This window comes from Lissotriton vulgaris, chromosome 12 (assembly GCF_964263255.1).
Source record: "Lissotriton vulgaris chromosome 12, aLisVul1.2, whole genome shotgun sequence".
NCBI lineage: Eukaryota > Metazoa > Chordata > Amphibia > Caudata > Salamandridae > Lissotriton > Lissotriton vulgaris.
The window spans coordinates 706,275,695-706,297,729 of NC_141700.1; the positions used below are offsets into that span (position 1 = coordinate 706,275,695).

The following is a 22,035-nucleotide window of genomic DNA, read 5'->3' on the forward strand; positions in this document are numbered from 1 at the left end:
TACTTATAGTATACTTGATCATGTGTATGGATCTTTCCATCACTTTCGGTCAAACGTCTAACAATGAAGAATGGCCTGGAAGTTCTTCGCACCTACCCATTTTCCAAAGCAAGGCGTATAAAGCCTTTACGGTTTCTGAGAACAACTCTTTCCTCTCCAGGTACACAGTTCAGTGATTCTGCTGCTCCTCCAACTGCGATGGCCACTGCATTCCCTGTCCCAGTCTTGGAGAGGATATAATCCAAGCTTGATTTACTGACAGAACACACCCCTGCAAGAGGAACAAGACAGTAGCACATCAGAAATGTAACTAAAGATTATAAAGACTGAAGACAGAGACACCCACTCAGATCACCACTAAACCACAAAGCCAGTGTCAGTGGACCATGGAGACAGAGGGCAGTGCTAGTTCCTAACTTTGTAAGTGAACATCAGAGTCTCAAGACCAGTGAAATAAGGTCAATGTCAGTCAATCAAGGCAACTATGCACTATACTGACAAAGGGAAATGTATTATTTTCACAAAACAACTATAGTATAGAGACCGGGGAGAGTATTCCATCAAAGACCACAGAGATGGAGCAAGCATTGTAAGTCCCTTGCAGAGTCAATGACATGTTGTGGCAACTCTGCATGCCATTGGCGGACCACAGAGATCAGTACCACAGAGACAATGTCAGCCTCTCAGAGCAACACAGGAGGGAGGAAGAGTAATGTCTGAGCCTTTGAAGTAACAAAAGCAATAAGAGCAAAGCACTAGTCATCAAACCCTACATCTTACCATGTCTCACATAGCCCATGACAAACATGAACCCTCCCAGCCAAGCACAGTTTATGCTGTGGCATGCAACCTATCTTCCTAGAGTTTCAGTGTTTTGTGAATGTGTATAAACAACTCCCCCCTAGTCGCTTGCTGCAGGCCCCCTGTTAGGATAATCGATATCACACACCTCCCAACACACAAAGATAAAACTCGCATAACAATAAATGGTAAATATTTGGAGCCCATGTGAAGATTTCTTATTGTCATAATTGCAGTGTGTCACCACACCTTTTCATCATAAAAATACTGATGCAATTAAATGTTGGTGCGATGAATACCAAGAATGGTAGTCTCTAATCAGCCCCAGACACTTCCTGCCTCTTTATCTCACTCTTATAGTCTCTTGCTTTCTCTGGTTGCAAAGTTTTTTTGTCTTTATCTTCCTCCCTTTTTCCAATCTGTTTGTTTTTGTCTCTCTTTTGCATTTGCTAAATATTTGATGTGCAGGAAAATAAGTGCTGTTCCCATAAAGTAAGTGCCAGTGGCCTCAATCTGCAATCCCTGGCTCAAATTAAGAACTAGACAGCTTTGTGCCCATTTCAGAACTTTACATCTAGTAATGGGGAACAATATGTGTTAATGGCCTTTGTGACTAGTATTACCACAAACTATTCCTCTTGACACTTTTTTGGCTGCACACATTAAGCAAGCTATTGGGATAAACATTTAAGACCAAATTGTGTGAAATCTATGATTTAAAATTGTGGGAAACCACAATTTGTGCTACATTAAAAAGTTCTCAATATTCAGAGTGAAGTTATTTGTATTTTAGCAGTGATTGTGCGGGTTTATACGCTTTCTTCAGCAGCAATAAAAGAAAGGCCTTTTTACAAAGTATATGTAGTCTCGAGATCTAAATTGTGTTTTACTTTACATAGATTCACGACACTAGCCAGTTTTTGAGGTCTCAGCCAGACAGTGCATGCTCTGTCTCTTCGAGACATGTTGTTTACAATCAGTGGGCTACAGCCCTCCCATAGACTTATCATTTCTTCGCTTCACTGTCGCACTCATGCCCTTCATTTCTGTTTGTCCATGGATGCATGCGTTATGCCTCTTCTTGTGTTTGTCCCTCCTCTAGAGCATGGGCCAAGTACCTGTGTCCATCCACTGCTCCCATTTGTGAAGCTACTTTTTTATTTGTTTTTGAGCACTCCATATGAATTCTTGCGGTTTCACTCGCTCCGTCTTAGCCCACCTGACCTCTATTCATGTTGCTTCTTTCAAGCCGATGACTTCTTTCCCCCTCCCACCCAACACAATCCCTCTAGCTGCGAGCTGGAGAACCAGATTAGAGTTTCAGTCTGGAAATCTGTATTTTAAATATTTTTGCTTTTTGTCAAGTATATACCTTGCTGTGTGTGTTTCTGCTTTTCAAACAAAATGGTGTGGTCCATGTGATTTATTGCTCAGTCCAATATAATTGTGATGTGCATGGCCATAGTAAAGCAGCGCCGGGGGGTTTGACACGCCGCATGCATGTTTACTAGCATTGTACAAAACACTTTATATTTTCAAAACAACTGAAGCCAGGATTTTTCTTTGTAATGCCCAGTTTCCTTACTAGCACATCGTTCCTGCCAGGGACTAGCCATTCCTCACTTTGGAGTCACTCAAACAGAATGTAAAATATCTGTCATACAGTAATCTAGCAAGAGAATTTATCATTATAGTAAACAAATAAAGAATAGGACAAGATCTGAAGTCACCCAATGCTCACCATTCAAGATTTCTTTACACAGGCAGGGAAGTAAACGTCCACCCCTGTTGCTTCTTTCCCCCTTACAACCACCCCCATACCTGTTGCTTCTTTACCATCTCGGGCCCAATTGTTTTTCCCCCCCTCCCACCTGCTGCATTAGTGTTGCTTCCTTCTCCTCTTAAGCTGAGTAACATTAATGAAGAGAGGATGTGGCATAACGGCAAGAGCCGCTGACTTTGGAGCTGGGGCACCAGGTTCGAGTCTTGGATCAACATCCTGTGATTCTGGGAAAATCACCTAACCTCACCGTGCCTACCAAAAATGAATGTCACCTTGTGTAATGTAACTGGTGTTCCAGTATCTTCGGGTCAAGCTCACGCTTTATAACACTGTCCAAAAAAAACCAACTAGGAGGCATTCAGTATTAGGTCTCAGCTAGACAGCGAATGCCGGTCTGTTCACCCCCGTGTTGAGCTCATTGACCCGCCCCTCCTCACACACATAAAAGAGCTATGACGTGGCCACGTCATTGCACTATTTTTTCAGTGACTTTCAGTCATGCTGAACAGCAGATGCGCTGCTGCAGAACATGGCTAAAAGACATTCACATTGAAAACGCCAATAGTTCGAGCATTGCTGAGACCTATTGACTTTTATGCATTCTACGTACAAACTACAGTTCAAGAAAATAATGAACTTCATTTCTTTAAAAAATGTGCATAACGAGGAGGTTCTGCTCAGAGAATGGCTGGTTTACACCGTGGCTGAGCTGCGTGACTGTAAGGGGCTGGTTTCCAGCACATGCCGGCATAATGTTTGTCTGCCCAGCTTGGAGAGCTACTGCCCACACTCAAAACACAAGTCGGGGTACACATGGGTAGATGGCATCCACCCGCTATTTTCACAGAAGTTGGGCCCTACTGAAATATGTTGAACTCATCCTGGTGTAATTTTCTGACACCGGGACACATTCAACAGCGCCTGCACATGGTCTGCTTTCCTTCAGAGCAGTAACCTACAGGTGGGAAGGGAGTTTGTTATTTTAAATTTGAGCTTGGCCCAAAACAAAGTCTCAACCCAAAGGGCCATCAGGCCTCCTTTTGTTCTAGTATCCAGGCAGGGATCTATCTCACATCTAAATGCCAATGTAAATGGCGGAGGGGAAAGAAAGGCACACAGGCGTATATTACCAAGCAATAGCGATAATTATCGCTATTGCTTGGTTAGAGACAAAAATTTACCGCTAAGCTGCGGCAATTTTTATCGCAAATAAACCTTGGTATTACCAAGGTTTATCGCAAATGCGATAAAAATCGGCCGCAATGCATGAATATCGCTGAAAAGTCAGCGATATTCATGCATTACCAAGCTAATGCTCTTAGCCATGTTATCCACCTCCCATTGGATAACATGGCTAAGAACTGCTCAGGGCAGGTATTAGCTTTTGGAGATATTCGCGCTTAGCGCGAATATCTCCAAAAGTTGGTAATAGGAGATAGCGATGTTAGCGACTGTTTCCAGTCGCTAACATCTTGGCACACCCATTTTGCATGTCATTAGTGATAAATATCACTGACATGCAAAGTGGGGCCCAAGATGGTCGCTATCTCCTACTAGCTGTCGCTAACTGGTGTTAGCGACAGCTAGGTAATAGGGAGATCATTTTATCTCCGCTTTCTTGGCTTTTAAAGCCAAAAAAGTGGAGATAAACCCCCTTGATAATATGCCCCACAGTTTGTTATTACTTCACAAGTATTTAAGAGAGTATGGTTTTGACTTTGTTAAGCCCCTATATATAAGGGATATGCATGCACTATAAGAATGTCAGATGTGTCGGTCTGTCCCAGTATTTACTCAAATATCAATTTAAACAAAACTATTTAGTTTAATTTCTTTTGTAGCGCTACTCTTCCCAATGCAGAGTGTCAGAGAGCTTTACATCACATTTACACATTATACATTGACAATAAATCATATAAGTGCGTAAATCAGTATAAAGGATGTGTTACATAAGCCAGGGAGGGTTACACGGTGTAGGAGTCACATGTCCTTCCTCGTTCACTGCATTATATTATAAGGATTACAATTTATGAACTGCAACTAACAAAAGGATCTCGGTGTTAAAAGCAGTATTACGGTAAACAACCTTTACAACAAAACTTTTACAACGCTCTACCATTACAACGCGGTCATTACAACGCAAACCATTACAACGCATTGCGCTGGGGGGCGCTCTAGGATAGGGAATAAGTTTAATTTTCTATCCAACATCTTCCCTAGTGTCCACGGGGACTGGAGTTGGAATAGAAAATTAAACTTTTCACTATCCAGCACCTCTAAGCGCTATGCGTTGTAAAGGTATGCGATGTAAAAACCGCGTTGTAAAGGCAGGCGTTGTAATAGCCTGCGTTGTAACGTCATACATCCCAGTAACACAGTTACCTAGCTTTGTAAAATAAAAATCTGTCAACTGCATGTTATATGATGTGCTTTGTGTATGTTACGTTTATGCCCACAGACTGCATTGAAACTAGCTGCCTCATTTATGAGCTGACCAGGCATAGTTATGGATTTGTAGCATAAATAGCAACAACATCATCATGTGCTGTTAACTTAAATTCGTGGTCACCAAATGTCAAGGGCAGACTGCCCCCATTCATACTCCATGATTGTAGGTACGGCTCAATATAGAGAGCAAATAAGAGGGGGGGAAAGGGCACCCCTTTGGGTACCACAGAAAATCTGGAATAGCGATGAGTACTTCCCTGCATATGCTAACATAGCAATGACTGCACCAGTTTAATAAATCTATCCCAAATGCCAAAAGCTCTCAACATGGCCCACATAGAGTCCCACACAACACGATTGAAAGCCTTCTCAGCATCTAATAATATAGAGCCGGTTCTGTATTTGATTTTTCTGCACCATCAAAAGCTCTGATTGAAGTATTTGTATGATTGACAGTGTCTCTACCTGGATCAAACCCATGCTGTTGCTTAGAGACTATCGCTGGGAGGAGAGGAGCTAGTCGTGTGGCTAAAATGTTGCCGAATAGCTTAGTGTTTATGTTATCAAGGAAATGGGTCAATAAGAACTCATGCCTTCTGATGGCTTGCCTTTCTTCAGAAATACAACAAAATTAGTTATATTCAACGTGTCGGGGACTGCCCCCCCCCCCCCCCCCCCTCGCTAATATATTGGATTACCTTTAAAAGATCTATCCATAGCTATTATATTTTTGAAAGTTTTATAAAATTCTAAAGGTGAAGCATCATCATCTTCGGCTTTGCCTAAAAGCAAAGCAGCTAGAGCGGCCTCAACCTCACCCATGGAGAACTGAGTCTCCAATGTAGAAGCCTTGCGTTCCACTAAACAAGGTAATCTGGAACCCTGAATATTTCCATGAAACCAGATTGGTTAATTACTTGGAACAGACTATATAACTCTTGATAAAAAAGTGGAGATTGTTCTAAAACAGCTTTAGGGTTAATATAGTCTATTCCATCCATATCTTTAATAGATTGGATAGTGCATTTCACCTGCCTATCAGAAATTTCATGGGCCAGAAAGAAGATGGCATGGAAACGAGAATTTGGACCATTCACTTCTTCAAGACTCAAGTCCAATAGTAAACAATATAAGATTATGGTCTGATGTGATCTTAGGACACTCGTCCATTTCTGCATCCTCAACCCGAGACCTCCTGGCATAGACCGTGTCAATCCTAGATTAGTGTTTGTGAGGACAACATAGACAAACATCAGCTATCATAGATGGTGTCCAGTAGTATTATCCACACTGTGCACCCATCTCACCCCAAACGGGGTATGAAACTGTTCTGACAATGCCAACTGCCATGCAGAGCCATTTCTACCACTAGGCAAGACTAGGTGGCCGCCTAGGGCGGTAAAGGGGCAGGGCGGCAGAAAACTTGCGAGTGTGAACGTTTGTTAAATAAATATACGTACCCCTTTGATTTGTGCTGTACTCATTAGAATGCAGAGGCAGAGCACCGGAGAGACTGTGATCAGAGTGAAATGTGGCGGCTACCATCTGCAAAACGCATTTAGCGCATCCCGTAGTGTCCCTAGCCCAGCAGGCTCCTGTGTAGCAGTGCCCAGCTCAGCAGACTTCAGTACAAAGTGCCAAGCAGATCAGTGCTCCGAGGCCAGCAGTGCAGGCCTGGCCCGTGCATGGCGTTATACCGGGGCGGTGACGTCAGGCGGGGGAGGGGCAGGATGGGGTTTTTTTAAATGCGGGATATGGACCATTACAGGTAAGTAACGAAAAAAATTAATAAAACTAATTTTGTTGCCTACGCTGCCTCACATTTGGCGATGCAGCAAGTCACGTGACCAAGTAGAGTTGCTTTTTTTCCCAAAAGCTACAATTCTGATTTCTAGAAGCGCTTTCATCCTTGTGACACCCCAGGGACGAGTTGGGCGCTCTTCTTCCCCACCTGTTAAGTTAACGGTTCTGCCCTCAGAGCTTGCGGGCAGGTCCTGTTGAGGACTTTATTTCACCCGGGTACCAGCCCCAGTCCAGTGTATTCAACGCTACGGAGCATCCTGAGAATTGTAGTCTTGTTCAGTTACATTGGACTAAACAACCTCGCCCAAATGATCTGCAATCAGGATACACGTCTGAGGTGGACGCAGCTGCTCGAAGTCCCCTCACACCCGCTATAGACTGCTCTGCTCTCCTTACCCTAGACAAAGTTAACTGCAAATGTGTAGCGTTTGCCCCTGGATAAGGAACAACAGCAGAAAACAAACATGAATTAACAGCAAGTTTGACTGTTAAAACTACACACAAAATATCTTGTTCATCCTCCGAACGCTGTTTAGTTCCTTTCGTCTGTTTGAAAATTCCATCTCTTTCCGGCACTTATGTGCTCAATTTCACAATGAAATGTGCAAAGCTTACGTGATTTATAAAAAGAAAAAAATGGATCCATTCACTTTTGTATGAAAACATGCTAAATGGGTTAGTATGTAAAATAGGCAGGTTCATAACTGGGAAATCTTATGAGGGTTTAACATTACTATGACGTCACTGTGAAGTAAATATGCCAATTAGTTACCCCATTACTTGTGCACTGCAGGGCTTTAAGTGGGATGAAAAAACTGGGGGGTGTCTCTCAAAGGGGCGTGGCCAATGTAAAAAAAGGCGTGGCCTAAAACAGGTAAGATAAAAATGTGTGTTTAGCATAGTGTGCTGCCCGACTTGTATTTTGCTGTTTCTGTCATTGCATCCAGTCAGGGATATTTGCTTTGTCAATTGTTGTTAGTTAAGTAAGCAACAACTATGGCTTGTATATAATATTGAAAAAGCTTCCACTTAAGGCCCTGGTGGCACCACGACAATGTTACTGCTCTTGAGTTAAAAAAAAAGAGAAGGAAAATCCAGAGAATGAATGGCTCTCTTTAAAGGATTTCCCTTCCCTTACAGCCCTCACCTGGCATGACGTCATGCCATAACTTCTCCACTAGTGAGAAGTGAGCAGTGTGGGCAGCGCACATCGATGTACCTGCTGTCAATGCAGTCCGGAAAAACTGGACCATCTGTGCCAGGGACAAACCAGAGCCAGATAGAAACCCGTTTTGAGGCCTCCTTTAAAAAACTGCTGGTGCTCAGACCCGGTGACACCCGGCCCACTTAAAGCCCTGTGTGTATCTGCCTGTGTTGAGTATGATTGGAGGTGGAAGAGGTCAGTAGCCCTACTGTTCTCCCAACTCAAGCCCATGATAGCATGACTGAGTTAATACCTTCAAAACAGGGCTATAACACTTTCATAGCCGCAACAATTGACACAGATGACTTACTTTAATACAGATTTGACAGTCCACACTAGATAGAAAAGCACCAAAGCAGGCCTCTATTCCCCAACACCTGGATGATAGGGGAAGAGAGTGATGGTAGAAAAAGGAGGGGGCGGCATTTTTCAATTCTCGCCTAGGGTGGCAAAACACCAAGGGGCACATGCATCAAGCGATTTTGGAGTCGCAAACGGTGCGAATCGCAAAATTCGGCCGTTTGCGATTCCAAAATCACTTTCTGGGATGCATTTAACAATTTTTTAGAAATCGCAATTTTTTGCGATTTCTAAAAATGCGATTGCATTTAAGGAATCGCATTTTTGCGATTCCTTAAATGCAATGCATGAATGTTTAAAAAAATGCAAATTCGCAAATAGGGGGAGCAAATTAACACGAGGGTGAACCTCGTGTTAATTTGCGAAATCTTTCAAAAATGCTCAAAAAAGCTTTTTTGAAAGTGTCATGTTACACACACACATGTCCTTTGGACATATGTGTGTGAAACTTGCACTTAAAATAACATTTCTAGGGTGCAGGGGAGGGTCCTTTGGACCCCCCTCAGCACCCTTGAAATGCATTAACAAATTGCGATTCGCAAAATGAAAATCGCAAAATGATAATGCCTTCCCATTGATTCCTATGGGCCTTTTGGCCCATAGGAATCAATGGGAAGGTTTTCCTTAATTGCGATTCGCAAAATGTGAAACGCAATTAAGGAAAATTAAGAAATCGCAAAAATATTTGCGAATTAATCATGCATTGCCGTTTGCGATTTCTAAATTGCGATTCCTTAATTTTCGCAATTTAGGAATCGCAAACGGGTGCAATGATGCATGTGCCCCCTAGAAACGGCCCTGCTGCCATGTTAGGATGGTAAACTAAAAATGGACAACTTCCGCAGATGTATTCGACTTCAACAAATGCATGCATATGTAGAAGAACACACGCAAGGGCATCTGCGGTAATTTTTTAATGTGTTTACTTCAATGAAAAATCCATTCAAAGAATGCCAGTGATGCATGTGTTTTGACTACCATGTAATTGGCAATTTTAAAAAGCATAGGCAAAGCCAATATATCACCATTTTCGAACTGAGATCTATTTGCTTTGCTAATCTTTGCTTCTATCTGCAGCATTCCTCACAAAATCGTACAGAAAACCAATAATGCAAATATCACTACATAATATATAGCAATTTCCCCTGATAACCTTGTAGCCCCGTCGTGCCTGTGAGCTGATGGCCTGGGGAATGCACAGGAGCTTAAAGAAGTGCCTTGGCACACATAGGGCCGATGAAAGAGCAAGGCACGAAGATGTCCGCCCACCGCAGAAGCCCCGGGAGTTCTCACAGAGGAGGCGTGGAAGGCGGGAAGAAGAGCCTTCGGCGCGAGGGGGCGGTTGCAGCTGGAGGTGACTCACAGGCACAGGCACCGTCTCTACGCTTCATTTCTCTCAAATTAGTGCTAAGGCAGTCCTTTCTTTATTTCATATCAATGTCGGCATCCAGATTCCCTGCTCTCAGTTCTAAACATCCATTTGCCTTCGGAGCTTTCTTTGGCGCCACAATAATGGCAAGCAACCGGAAGGAGTGAACACGCCTAAGCCACGCAGTGAAAATAAATGTGGCCCACCTTCAGCACGTATTATTCGGAGCAATTGGACTAATAACAAATGTATTTCGAGAATGCAAAAGGTCTGGTGCTTCAGTGGACTAACGCTAAGACAGACATGCCAACCCTCCCGATTCAGGCGTGAGACTACCGATTTCAAGGCTAGTCTCCCCCCTCCCGATTCCGCGTGGGTTTCAGCTGACAGGGCTTGGTATTATGTAAAGTGCCAATTCTTCCAGCAATATCAGAGAGGCCATGCAGGGGCTCTCGAAGAGGTGAAAAACCAACAAAGCGTCATTAACAAGGGAATGGTCTTTTAAAGACCTGTGAAGTATTGGGGGGGGGGGGGCTGTGAGTGTGCACAGGAAGCTGTTTTAGCCCGGGCTGACACACGGGGGAAGGGCGGGGGGAGCATGCACTGCCAGCAACCTGCCAGGCCAGTGCACAACACTTGCATCACCCTCTCTCTGCCTGCCATTGCGCTCCTTGCTTCTAAAAGGTATGAAAAAACGTGCATTTGTGTTTCAAATGAAAAAAACCTGCAGCAGCACACTTCCAAAGCCCATACACGACTGCAAACAAGCACATACTTTCTAAATACATTATAACCCTGAATAGAGTGGGTACCCTATTCTTGACTTTCCAACAAAAAGACTTAATGAAATCCTTTCTGCATCCGCTAAAGTTTTCATTCTCGTCTGCGTGGCTCTTTACACTGTTTTCTCAACCACAAGTGTAAGCCTCTTAGGGAACGGACCTCTTCTGTTCACATATGTTTGAAAAGTAAAATGACTTACCCCTGGCCTCTCTTCTCTTTGTTTGAGGCTGTGTTATGACCAAGTCACAAGCATTTGCAATGCAACCGGTCACGCATCAGTTAGAGTTAGAGTTATTGGGATTGTAATAACAATCTTGCTTAATGGTTTTGTTTGGAGTGTTGTTAATGTATTTCACAGCTAAGTAGTGGTATGAATGTGTGTAGTAAGTATGTGGATGTGTAACTTATGGGTCTAGTTCACGCTGCATATAACTGAAAAAGAAACACAACCAAAAAGCATCCAGACAGCATACACCATCGAGCAAGAGCTCACTACACCCACTGATTCAGCACACGCACAGCTTTGAGGGCTCTGTACACGCACAGCTATGAGCGCTGTGTACACCCCAGTACTGTCAGTGCGGTGGAATGTTCTCACTACACACAGAGCGCTGGCAGTGCGCAGTATCCAAACACACACCGAGTTGGTATGCAATCCTTAAACCAGTATACAGCCCCAGGGTGGCAGGAACAGTACATTGCTGTCTCACACCTCTTCAAGGGGAAAGGCAGACAAACTGCTAGTTGTACAAAAGAAAGTCATAATAATATTGCATACTTTTATTTTTAATATTGCTATGGATATGGCTGGGTGACTGTGGCAGGTCACTAACATTAAATCAGCATTATAGGAGGCAGTGTGTAATAAAGGCCTTCATATGCGCACGTATGTATGAACTGTTGCGTGAGTTAACTTGAAACAACGGGCTAATGTTGCAACAGCGAAAGCGTAATAACAATTTCAGGAGCTACAAACCCAAATTAAAACGCTGCAATGTGGGCAAGCAAAAGCGACAAGAAGATCTGAAAAGGCACTTAAAAAAGAATGAACTGCCGCGGTGTGTTGAAAAAAAGCCAGATGAACATGGAAGCAAGCAGATTGCAGACAGCGAACGCAGAACAATTTAACTAAAGGTGTGACGGATATAAATAGGTTACAATACATGTTGCTTTTGTATCCAAACAAAGAAAACCAAAATAACATGTTGCTTTTGTAGCTAAGATTCAGAAACTTACCTCCCACACAGTAAAGAAAGTAGTAAACAAAGTGCTGCACAGCATGTGTGACATATTTAAAACAGGGAAGCCGGATGGGGGCAGGAGAGCCTGGTGGGGGGGCGGGAATGCGAGCGAGGGGAGAAGTGTGGCAGGCAGATGCGCGGAGGGAAGCCGGATGGGGGCCGGAGAGCCTGGTGGGGGCAGGCGGATTAGGGAGATGCGCCAATCAAGGGACAATAATATGACATGGTTCAACACTTCGTGCAATATAACCATTCTGAAAGAGACTTCGAATGGACAGTCCTATCTGGCGTCAAGTCGCCTCCACGTGGAGGGAACTTAGAAAGTCTCTTGGCAAAAAAGGAAGCTTATTTAATCCTAAAGTTTCATTGTACTTCGAAAGGGTTAAACGACTTAACCGAGCTGAATAAAGCTTTAATATGATAGATGGAGAAGAACTACAAGTTGACACATCCTGAAACTCGGAAAATGAAGCGAAATGACACTATGGGTCGAGAAAGAGCAACACTTAAATTCCATGGCACTAGAAGTCCCAGAATCCCCCGGAGCCAGGGATAGGAGGGGCAACACGTGAAAAGAAGAGTCAGCACAAGCACAAAGTGATGCGTGTCCATCCGGATGCACGATCGACAAGCTGTGATCCAAGTGAAGCTCCCACAACGTAAGTGGCCATAACGCGTAATTAGCCTCAGACCGAAAGAGTTGTGATAACATTGTTAACCAGTGTCATTTAAACAAAAAGAAAGGCGCGAGCACGCTTAAGAGCGTTAGGGCACTGAGAAATGGTACAGCGCAACGCCGCCCGTGAATATAACGGACGAGAGAGGGACGGTGAAATGAGTACGAATGTAGCCGAATTTCAGTACGCACAACGTGCCATGTTGATAACTGACGGTTGAGCGATGATAAATGTGGATTAATGGAGCTGCAATGGATTGCTGAGAGTTCGGATAAAAGTAAATGCAATGAACGTTTAGCCGATATGTGAACACCACATACAGAAAGTCAAAGCTTGTAATGAATGTGTATTCAGCCTATACGTGAACACCACACACAGAAAGGCAAAGCACGATGGCACAACAAAGCTGTGGTCATATAAACAATCTTTTCAAAGCCTCACTTCACGTGATGGAGCCATAGAAAGGAAATAATGACCCAAAGCACAGGCCATAATGTAACGCATATAAAATGAAGCCAATGTAACACTAATGACCGCATACACGCGCGCAGGATTGCCAGTTACAGCTGGCCTCGCAATGCTGCCAAATGGCCGGAGGGAAGCCGGATGGGGGCGGGAGATATTATAAAACAAGATGAACATGTTGTAATGTGACGTCAGGGCACAGTCCCTGTGGCTGCTACCCCGAGGGAGCCGCTGAGGGCAAAAAAAACGAAAACGTCAGGATTAATTCGCCCTATTATCAGCCTACAAGTCCAGGGCTTTAAGGTAAAATAAAAAAACAAAAAAGGCACCGAGACGGGTCCCATCGGGCTCTCCATTGTTGCCCTCACTCTCACGTGAAGAAACATCATCTGAACCCTGCAGCAGACCTCTCGTCACTGCCGCTGAGGTCACTTGGGTGGGGGGGCGGGAATGCAAGATTGAGGGGAGGAGAAGTCTGATGGGGGCGGGAGAATAGTGAGAGGAGATGCGCGTGGATGACGGCGGGAGAGCCTGGTGGGGGGGCGGGAATGCGAGATTGATGGGAGAAGTCGGATGGGGGCGGGAGAATAGGGAGAGGAGATGCGCGTGGATGGGGGCGGGAGAGCCTGGTGGGGAGGCGGGAATGCGTGCGAGGTGAGAAGTGCGGCAGGCAGATGCGCGAAGGGAAGCCGGATGGGGGCGGGAGAGCCTGGTGGGGGCAGGCGGATTAGGGAGATGCTCGTGCTTGTGTGGTCACGTGACCTGCTTTTGTGGTCACGTGACCTCATATGCACTGTAAAGAAACCGCAGTGGAACCGCAGTGGTTTCACTAGTTCGATCAAGCCCTTGAATTTTCGCCTATTCCATTCGCAAGCGAATGGTAATAGGCGAAACTAAAAAATGTCCATGTTAGTATTACAGTACAGTAAAAATAAGCTAAAAGAAACAGTTTACTGCATTACAGATTGGATGGTAAAATAATGTTACCAATGACAGCAATTATTGACCTTAGATTATCGTTTTAGATAAATATATGTGTTTTAAATCACAATGAAAAACACCATGTCCGAATCCATATTTTTGCCGTATTAGAGTGTGTGTGTGTGTGTTGGGTGGGGGTGGGAGGGGGTTGGGGGAGCGGGGGGGAGGGGGGGTGATCCTGGCTCACTCGCTGAATCATGGCCATTCCCCACACCTTACAATGGAATAAATAACATAGGCATATGCACCATATATGTTTCATTACTATTGATTACCTTTAAAGTTATATAAACAGTGCGGTCTGAAACTCAGAGAGTAAATTTCACACCAATCCACTCAACATTTTATTTACTGTGATCTCTAAATGTGAATGGGGAGAGGATTTTTAGTGTTCAATTTATTAGAATATCTCTCAGAGAAAAAGATATATGGTGCCCATGTCCCGCAAAATTGTTAATAATTACTCGGGAGCATTTTAATAGTAAAAACTTTTTTTTATTCATTTAAAAGATAACCCACGTGCTCTCTTAACATACGAATGACTCGTTCTAAGCAAGGAGAACGTTATAAAATCGAATGCCACTAGGTGGCAATGTCACCTAATTGTTTAAACACAGCAAAATGTAAGTTACTGCCTGCCACATTCCTTGCCTCAGAGGGTTATCCACATTATGGACAGTCACATTTCAATTGCTTCTTATTATTCTATTCTTTAAAAAACATGTCCTACCGATTCACAAAACCATTTACGTGCGTAAGGTTGGCTTTTGCACTCGAATCATCTTTTCTTGTAACACATGTTTTAAACACAGAAATTGTGCTTCACTTTAAAAAGATTTACTTACAATAATATTTTGCATGCGTAACTCTACTATTACGGGTAAGGAGTAAAAGTTCCAGAACTGGAATGGCAGAGTTTGTGAGCACCCACAAACGACCACATTTGTAAAATCTAACAAGTAACATTCGTACTTGTGTTAGATTTTCAAATACACATTGTATACGAATGAAAATTGAATTTTCAAATACTGTCTGGAAGTGCACCTTGAAACCTGCCACTCTCCTGGGTTTCGGGACATAGGTCTAGAAAGCTTTGTAAATTCCTGTCAGTCATCAACCTGCTCCCATGCCGATTTGTAGGCCTGCAGGTGCAAATTTAGGGCTTGCTTTAGGAACTCGGCCCCTAGTTTCCTATTCACTAACTCCTCGACAAAGAGGAGCTGCCCATCGCAAACTCTGCCTTTTCAGCTCCAGCTCCAGCCAGAGTGCAGGGCCTGCACCAGAGGGAGGAGGAGATGGGTTTGAAGGACTGGAGCAATGAAGTGGGGTCCCAGGAGTAAAGAGAAGTACTAGTGGGTAATCGAGCCATTACCTCCTGGGGGGAGGGGCAGGGGGCGCATTCACATCTTCGTCCCCTTCCTCCATCTCATGAGTGTATAACAAGTTACACCACTGACGCGACACTCAGAAGGCGCAAAGAAATAGATGATCACACACTGCATACACATGTTGGTGTGCACTGCACTAGCATCAATAGGGAAGAACTGAACACGAGTGGCTCCTTCAAATAGGATGGAGGACTCTCACACCCAGGGGCGGCTCTAGGCTCATGGCAGCCCTGGGCAGGGAGCGTAGGTAGGGGGCCCCGGAAGAGGGGGTCTGGGCGGGGCAGAGCGCAGAGGCCAGTGAAGAGGGGAGGGTCAGGGTGTTTGGAAGTGGAACAGAGCTGGAGGCTGCCAAATCCCTGCCAGGGGACGCCACGCAAATATGTAGCCATCCTCAGAGGATATTTATATTAAGGATGTATATTGACTTGGCGGCCCCTGGGGTTTGGTGGCCCTGTGCAGGTGCACAGCTTGCACATGCCTATGGCCGCCCCTGATACACCACTGCCAAAAATGCCCCTCAGGAATGCCCCAGAGATGAAAAATGAAATGGTAGTAAAGTTAATTTATTACTATTTTATTTTTCCTCCAGCCGGCCTGGACCGAGAGTCAGGACGGGGCGTGGCCATTGCTGCTGAGTGGGAGCAGTGAGCTGTTCACTTCAGTGTAAAATGCACATGTTTTTCGGCCAGCTGTCTTGAGACAGCCAGCCAGACATGCACATTTTAAACTTCTCTAACCTAGGTTTCTTAGACAGCTGGGTTAGAGAAAGCACAGGCCTGCAGTGCTCTTGAGAGCGCGGAGAGAGGTCACTCCCTTCCATCCTGGTGCTTCCCTCATGCTGGTTACCAGCATGGGAGCAGCCCCAGGATTGGTTAGGGTAGTTTGCTGGAGCCCGAGGAGACAGAGCAGAACAAGGACATGAGCGAGGAGGATGTCGGCCATCATGCAGCAAGCAAGGTAAGTGGTTATTTTTTTTTATTTACTCTCACCACTCACCTTGCATGCCTGTACTGACCACACATTTGCACATAACCCTACTCTGCCCACTTCCCAGCCGCTGCTGGAACTGAAGCCATCTGCTATAGGTCGAATCCAACACTTTGAGACAAAGTCCAATCCATCCACCCTTCTAGCAGCAACTATTAATGGATGAGAACATGGAGGCACTGCCAGATCCTGTGGCCAACCCTCCTCCATGCCTGGGCGAAGGCCCTGCGCAAAGTAACGTTGGCTGCCTTTGGTAGGTTGGCCACAGGGCCCGGCCATGGGCCAGGCCCTGCAGTCAACTTCCACAGTGCACGGGGGTTTGGATTTACATATGGTAAAAAAATATTGCTTTATTTTAAATCAAAGTCCTAGAATTTCACTGAAAAAACAAAGGTTAACGTAAAGTTACAGTTAGGTGACATGTTCAGTAACAGCATAACTTTTTAAACTCCATAAACCACTAAAATTCACCAATTATAGTTATAGTTATCGCAAGAAACTATAACCATTGACGGATTGGCTGTAGCGGCCATCAGGCGTTTCCCCGGTAGGCTGGAAGGGTGGGGGCCAGTTTTGCTACTCGGGGCTGGTTTTGCAGCGGTTCTGCAATATTGGTACCCAGTGACAAAAGCAGCAGTGCTTCACACTTGTACCCCCCACCCAGGGGCTGGTTCGACAAAATCGTCAGGGCTGCTTTGGGTTCCCAGTCCAGCCCTGACTGTAACTCGTGCCCTAAGGTGGCTGTAACTTGCGCACTCGCTATGCACTACTAATTACCCAAGATATTACATCACTCATGACATCTTCTATGATGTAAGTGATAATATAACTGCAACATTTGCAATGAAATTATTGATGAGAAAATTACGCATGGTGTTAGAGTTTGACCTGTTAAGTTGTTACTGAACATTTCACCTAACTATAATGGTACTTTAACCATTGTTTGTTTAGAGAATATCAGTATGTAAGTGGGTGTCTGGGTGGCTATATGGCTGTGTGAGTGGGCATGTGAGTGGCTGTATGGGTGAATAAGTGGGTGTGTTAGTAGCTGTATGGGTTAGAGAGTGATGGTGTGAGCGGCTGTATGGATGAGTGAGTGTGTGTGAGTGGCTGTATCGGTGACTGGTGGCTGTGTGAATGGCTCTTTGGGTAGATGAGTGTGTGTGTGAGTGGCTGTGTGGGTGACTGAGTGGCTGTGTGAATGGCTCTATGGGTGAATGACTTGGTGTGAAAAGGGATGTATGGCTAAGTGAGTGGCTGTTTGACTGGGTGTATGGGTATTTGAGTGAGTGTGTGAGTGGGTGTTTTGCACAAGTTGTTTTGGGAGTGGCTGTATATATGAGTGAGTGTGATTGTCTGAGCTGCTGTAATCATGTGTGAATGGGTATGTAAGTGGTTTTGTTGAAGAGTGAATGAATGTGTGAGTGACTGTGTGGGTGAGTGAGTAGCTCTGTTAGTAGCTGTATAGTTGAGTGAGTGGTTGTGTGAGTGGCTGTGTGAATGGGCATGTGAGTGGCTGTGTGTAAGTGAGTAGCTGTATGGGTCTGTGAGTGGGTGCATGGGTGAGTGAGTGGTTGTGTCAGTGGCTGTAGGAGTGAGTGTGTGTGTCAATAGTTATATGGGTCTGTGAATGGGTATGTTACCGGTTGTGTTGGTGTGTGAGTGGGTGTATGAGAGGATGGATGAGAGTGGGTGTTTTAGTAGCTCTGTGGATATTGTTATTAGTGATGTTATCAGTGATGTCATTTGAGATGTCATCAATGATGTCATCAGGGATGTCACTTGTGAGGTCATAAGCAGTGCATTGCGGGGGCGTGCACTTTAGTTAGCTTAGGTAACTATAACTGCTGGATTTTCTTGGTAATATAAGAGTGAAATCTGAGCCCAACTATAACGTCCCTGTAACCATTGTTTTTTTCCCAGTGTTTTTCTAAGGTTTTTTAAAATTCTACTTTCTAACTATAACAGCCATGTAACCTTTATTTTTTTCAGTGAATTGCTAAGGTTTTTTCTAATTTTGTTTCCTAAATGTAACCAGTAACCTTTGACAGTGAGTGTATGAGTAAGTCCATGAGTGTCTCAGTAAGTCTGTAAGTGGGTTTTGAGTCTCTGAGTGGGTCTGTGAGTCAATGTGAGAGGGTCTGAGTGGGTCTGTGAGTCGGTGTAAGACGGTCTAAGTGTTCTCTTTTTTTCCCTCTTCTGCTTGTTCTCTGCTAGTTTACTGATATTTTCTCACTTTTGTTTTGCCTCTTTCTGTTCATTTCTGATCTCTATTTTGCCTCTTTCTGCTCGTTGCTGACCTTTATTTTGCTTCTTTCTGCTTTTTCCAGATCTTTATTTTGCCTCTTTCTGCTCATTGCTGACCTTTATTTTGCTTCTTTCTGCTTGTTTCTGCCCTCTATGTTGCCTCTTTCTGCTTATTGGTGAACTTTATTTTGCCTCTTCTCGCTTGTTTCTGATCTCATTTTTACCTTTTGCAGCTCATTTCTAACCTTAATTTGTCCTCTTTATTCTCTTTCCTGATCTCTGTTTTGCCTCTTTCTTCTCATTTCTGACCTTGATTTAGCTCTTTCTGATCTCTATTTTGCCTCTTTCTACTCATTGCTGACCTTTAGTTTGCCTCTTTCTGCCCATTGATGACCTTTATTCTGCCTCTTTCTGCTAATTTCTCACCTTCATTTAGCCTCTTTCTTGTTCCTGCCCTTTATTCTACCTCTTTCTGCTCATTTCTTACCTGTATCGTGCCTCTTTCTGCTCGTTGCTGAGCTTTTTCTGCCTCTTTCTTCTCATTTCTGACTTTTATTCTGCCTCTTCCGCTCGTTTCTTACCTTTCTTTTGCCTCTTCCGCTCGTTTCTTACCTTTCTTTTGCCTCTTTCTGCTAGTTTTGTCCTTTATTCTGTCTCTTTCTGCTAATTTCTGACCTTTATTCTGTCTCTTTCCACTAGTTTCTGACCTTCATACTTTCTCCTGCTGCTAGTATCTCACCTTTATCTTGCCTCTCTCTGCTCATTGCTGACCTTTATTCTGCCTCTCCCTGCTTGTTTCTCATTTTTACCTCTTTCTTCTAGTTTCTGATCTCTATTTTGCCTCTTATTGCTAATTTTTTACCTTAAATTGGCTATTTCTGATCTCTATTTTGCCTGTTTCTGCTAATTTCCGACCTTAATTTGGCTCTTTCTGATCTCTATTTTGCCTCTTTCTGCTCATTGCTGACCTTTAGTTTGACTCTTTCTGCTCATTGCTGACCTTTTTTCTGCCACTTTCTGCTCCCTTCTGACCTCTATTTTGCCTCTTTCTGCTTGATGCTGCTGATATATATTCTACCTCTTTCTACTCATTTCTCACCTGTATCGTGCCTCTTTCTGCTTGTTGCTGATATTTTCTCCCTCTTTCTGCTCATTTCAGACCTTTAGTCTGCCTCTTTCTGCTAGTTTCTGACCTTCATTCCGTCTCTTGCTGCTTGTTTCTTACCTCTATTTTGCCACTTTCTGCTTGTTTCTGACCTTTATTCAGCCTTTTTCTGTTCATTTGTCATTTTTGTCTCTTTCTGAGGGTTGCTGACCTTTATTTTGAGTCTTTCTGCTTGTTTCTGACCTTTATTCTGCATCTTTCTGCTTATTTCTGACATTTTTTCTGCCTCTTTCTGCTAGTTTCTCACCTTTATTCTTTCACTTACTGCTCATTTCTCACCTTTATCTTTCCGCTGTCTGCTCATTGCTGACCTTCATTCTGCCTCTTTCGGCTTGTTTCTCATCTTTATTTTGCTGCTTTTTCCTCTTTTCCCCCAAGATCATGGAGGGGGGAGCCTCCACGCCCGCACAGCTCCAGCCTGTTTCCCACCTCTTGTGGAAGCTGGCATTGCTCTCACAGACAGGGAGCTGCTAAACATGCAGTCTTTTACATAGCAGTAGCTGGCCTGGGGGTGGGGGGAGGGGAGGGAGTGGCTGTCCCAAGGGCCATTATTAGCTCCAGGAGGGGGGCTGCGTGCCCCCCCTCCTTTCGCATTCATGAGCCTCCCTGGGTTCCTGGGGAGGTGGCGGTCCCCGGAAGGGGGGCAACGTGGCCTCCCTCCTTTGTTAAATAAAGAGAAATCCCCAGGGAGGTGGTGGTCACAAGGGTATGGGGGATCCGTGTGGCCATCCACTCCCTATTTGAGTAAGCTCCGAGGAGGAGGTGGTGCCCGAGATTTGGGGGGTGTCTGTGTGCCCCGCAAGCCTTTTATTTAAGCCCCAGGGGAGGTGGGGGTCGCCAGTGGCTCAGGGTATCCACGAGGACCCCATAGCAATTAATAGGTAGCTCTGAGGAGGTGGTAGTCCCCGGCGGTGGGGGTCCATGAGGCCCCCACTGCATAATAAAATTAGCCCCGGGAGTTGGTAGTCCCTGGGCCTCATTTGAACCTATGCGGGGGGACAGTCTACAATTTAAATAAAGCCCCATGGAGGGGATGGTCCCTGAGGCTCAAAAGCCTCAGGAGTGAGGCCCTATGTGTCCCCTCTTTTTTAATAAAATGCCCCGGGGAATGGACCACTTGAAGGCCCTTTTCAAAATAAGTGTGGGTTCCCGTGTATGTATTTTTTTGCCCCAAATTTGCACATTTTGCTGCAAATTGATTTTTTTTAATGCTTATTTGGCCTGGTGGGGTCCCTCTGATACCCCATGACCAAATGTACAGGGTCAGAGTATTCCAACCCTACCCCATTTTCATTTTTTCAAAGTTATTTTTTGGGGGGCTCGACTGAAGCAGAGTCCAAAGCTAGCTGCCAACACTTCACGGTTGAACACTACCTTCCTGCCAAATTCGGTGTAATTCCATCCAGCGGTTTGAGCTGCAGGTGTGTCTAAAGGTTCTTATGGGAATTATCATTTGAAACATACCTTTTTTACCCACTTCCTTTTTCTCAGACCCCACTACACGAATCACCTCAAAACTTTCCATGCACAACAAGATTCACAGCGGCTTTTTTTGGGGGGGGGAGGGGGGGGGGGGGCTTTTATGACGATTCGTCAAACGGCTCCAAAGTTATAGGCAAGTTAAAACACACTTTTCCTATGAAAACATGGTCCTAACTATAACTGCCTACTGGCAACTGCCAGTACGTAATATATATATTGGTATGGTTAGAGCGGCAGACCTTGATGCAGAACGCTGGCCAGGGACCAGGGTTCGATTCCCGCCTCGGCGGGTTTCGGGCTTAAATTCCTCTGACCGGATATTCTCGCCTCAGTGCCGATTCTAAGCATGGGTCCCACGCTGCAACTCTGGGCAATAGCTTGCTTAGTCTCCACAAAGGCCCCCTGATACACAAGGGATGCCTGGTTTCACCATGGGATGCCCAGGAGTGGACACCCCACAAGGAAAAGCCAGGAGGGGTTCCCTTGTGGTAGGAGTACAAGCGCCGGGATGCCTCCGGGTCACTGTTCGCGCTATACAAATACGCCACATTTACATTTACATTTACATATATATATATATATATATATATATATATATATATATATATATATATATATATATATATATATATATATATATATATATATATATATATTCCAAAAGTCGCCGTTTTTCTCCTGCTTCCCCCACAGAACAACAAAAGGAGCGAGACCACAGCGTAAGTGCAGTTTCTTCAGTGCTTTATTCGTGCCAGAATCTCAGCCTGCAATCCACCATGACGCGTTTCGCCTCAACAATGAGGCTTGATCACATAGCGTGCCATGGACACAAACAAGGGAATTTAAAGTGC

The 22,035-nt window shown here is 44.6% G+C and overlaps 1 protein-coding gene across 3 annotated transcripts in view; it reads right to left on the minus strand.

The window, feature by feature from the left end:
- LOC147678052 (diacylglycerol O-acyltransferase 2-like) overlaps positions 1 to 22,035 on the minus strand; it is a 151,585-nt gene that overhangs the window by 56,938 nt on the left and 72,612 nt on the right. For all 3 annotated transcript variants that reach the window (XR_015302478.1, XM_086945946.1, XM_086945947.1), the window contains exon 6: positions 97 to 271. Coding sequence is in view for 2 of the 3 variants with exons in the window: in XM_086945946.1 (XP_086802072.1) it covers positions 97 to 271 (175 nt within the window). In the remaining variant the exon portion in view is untranslated. The remainder of the gene's footprint in view (positions 1 to 96; positions 272 to 22,035) is intronic.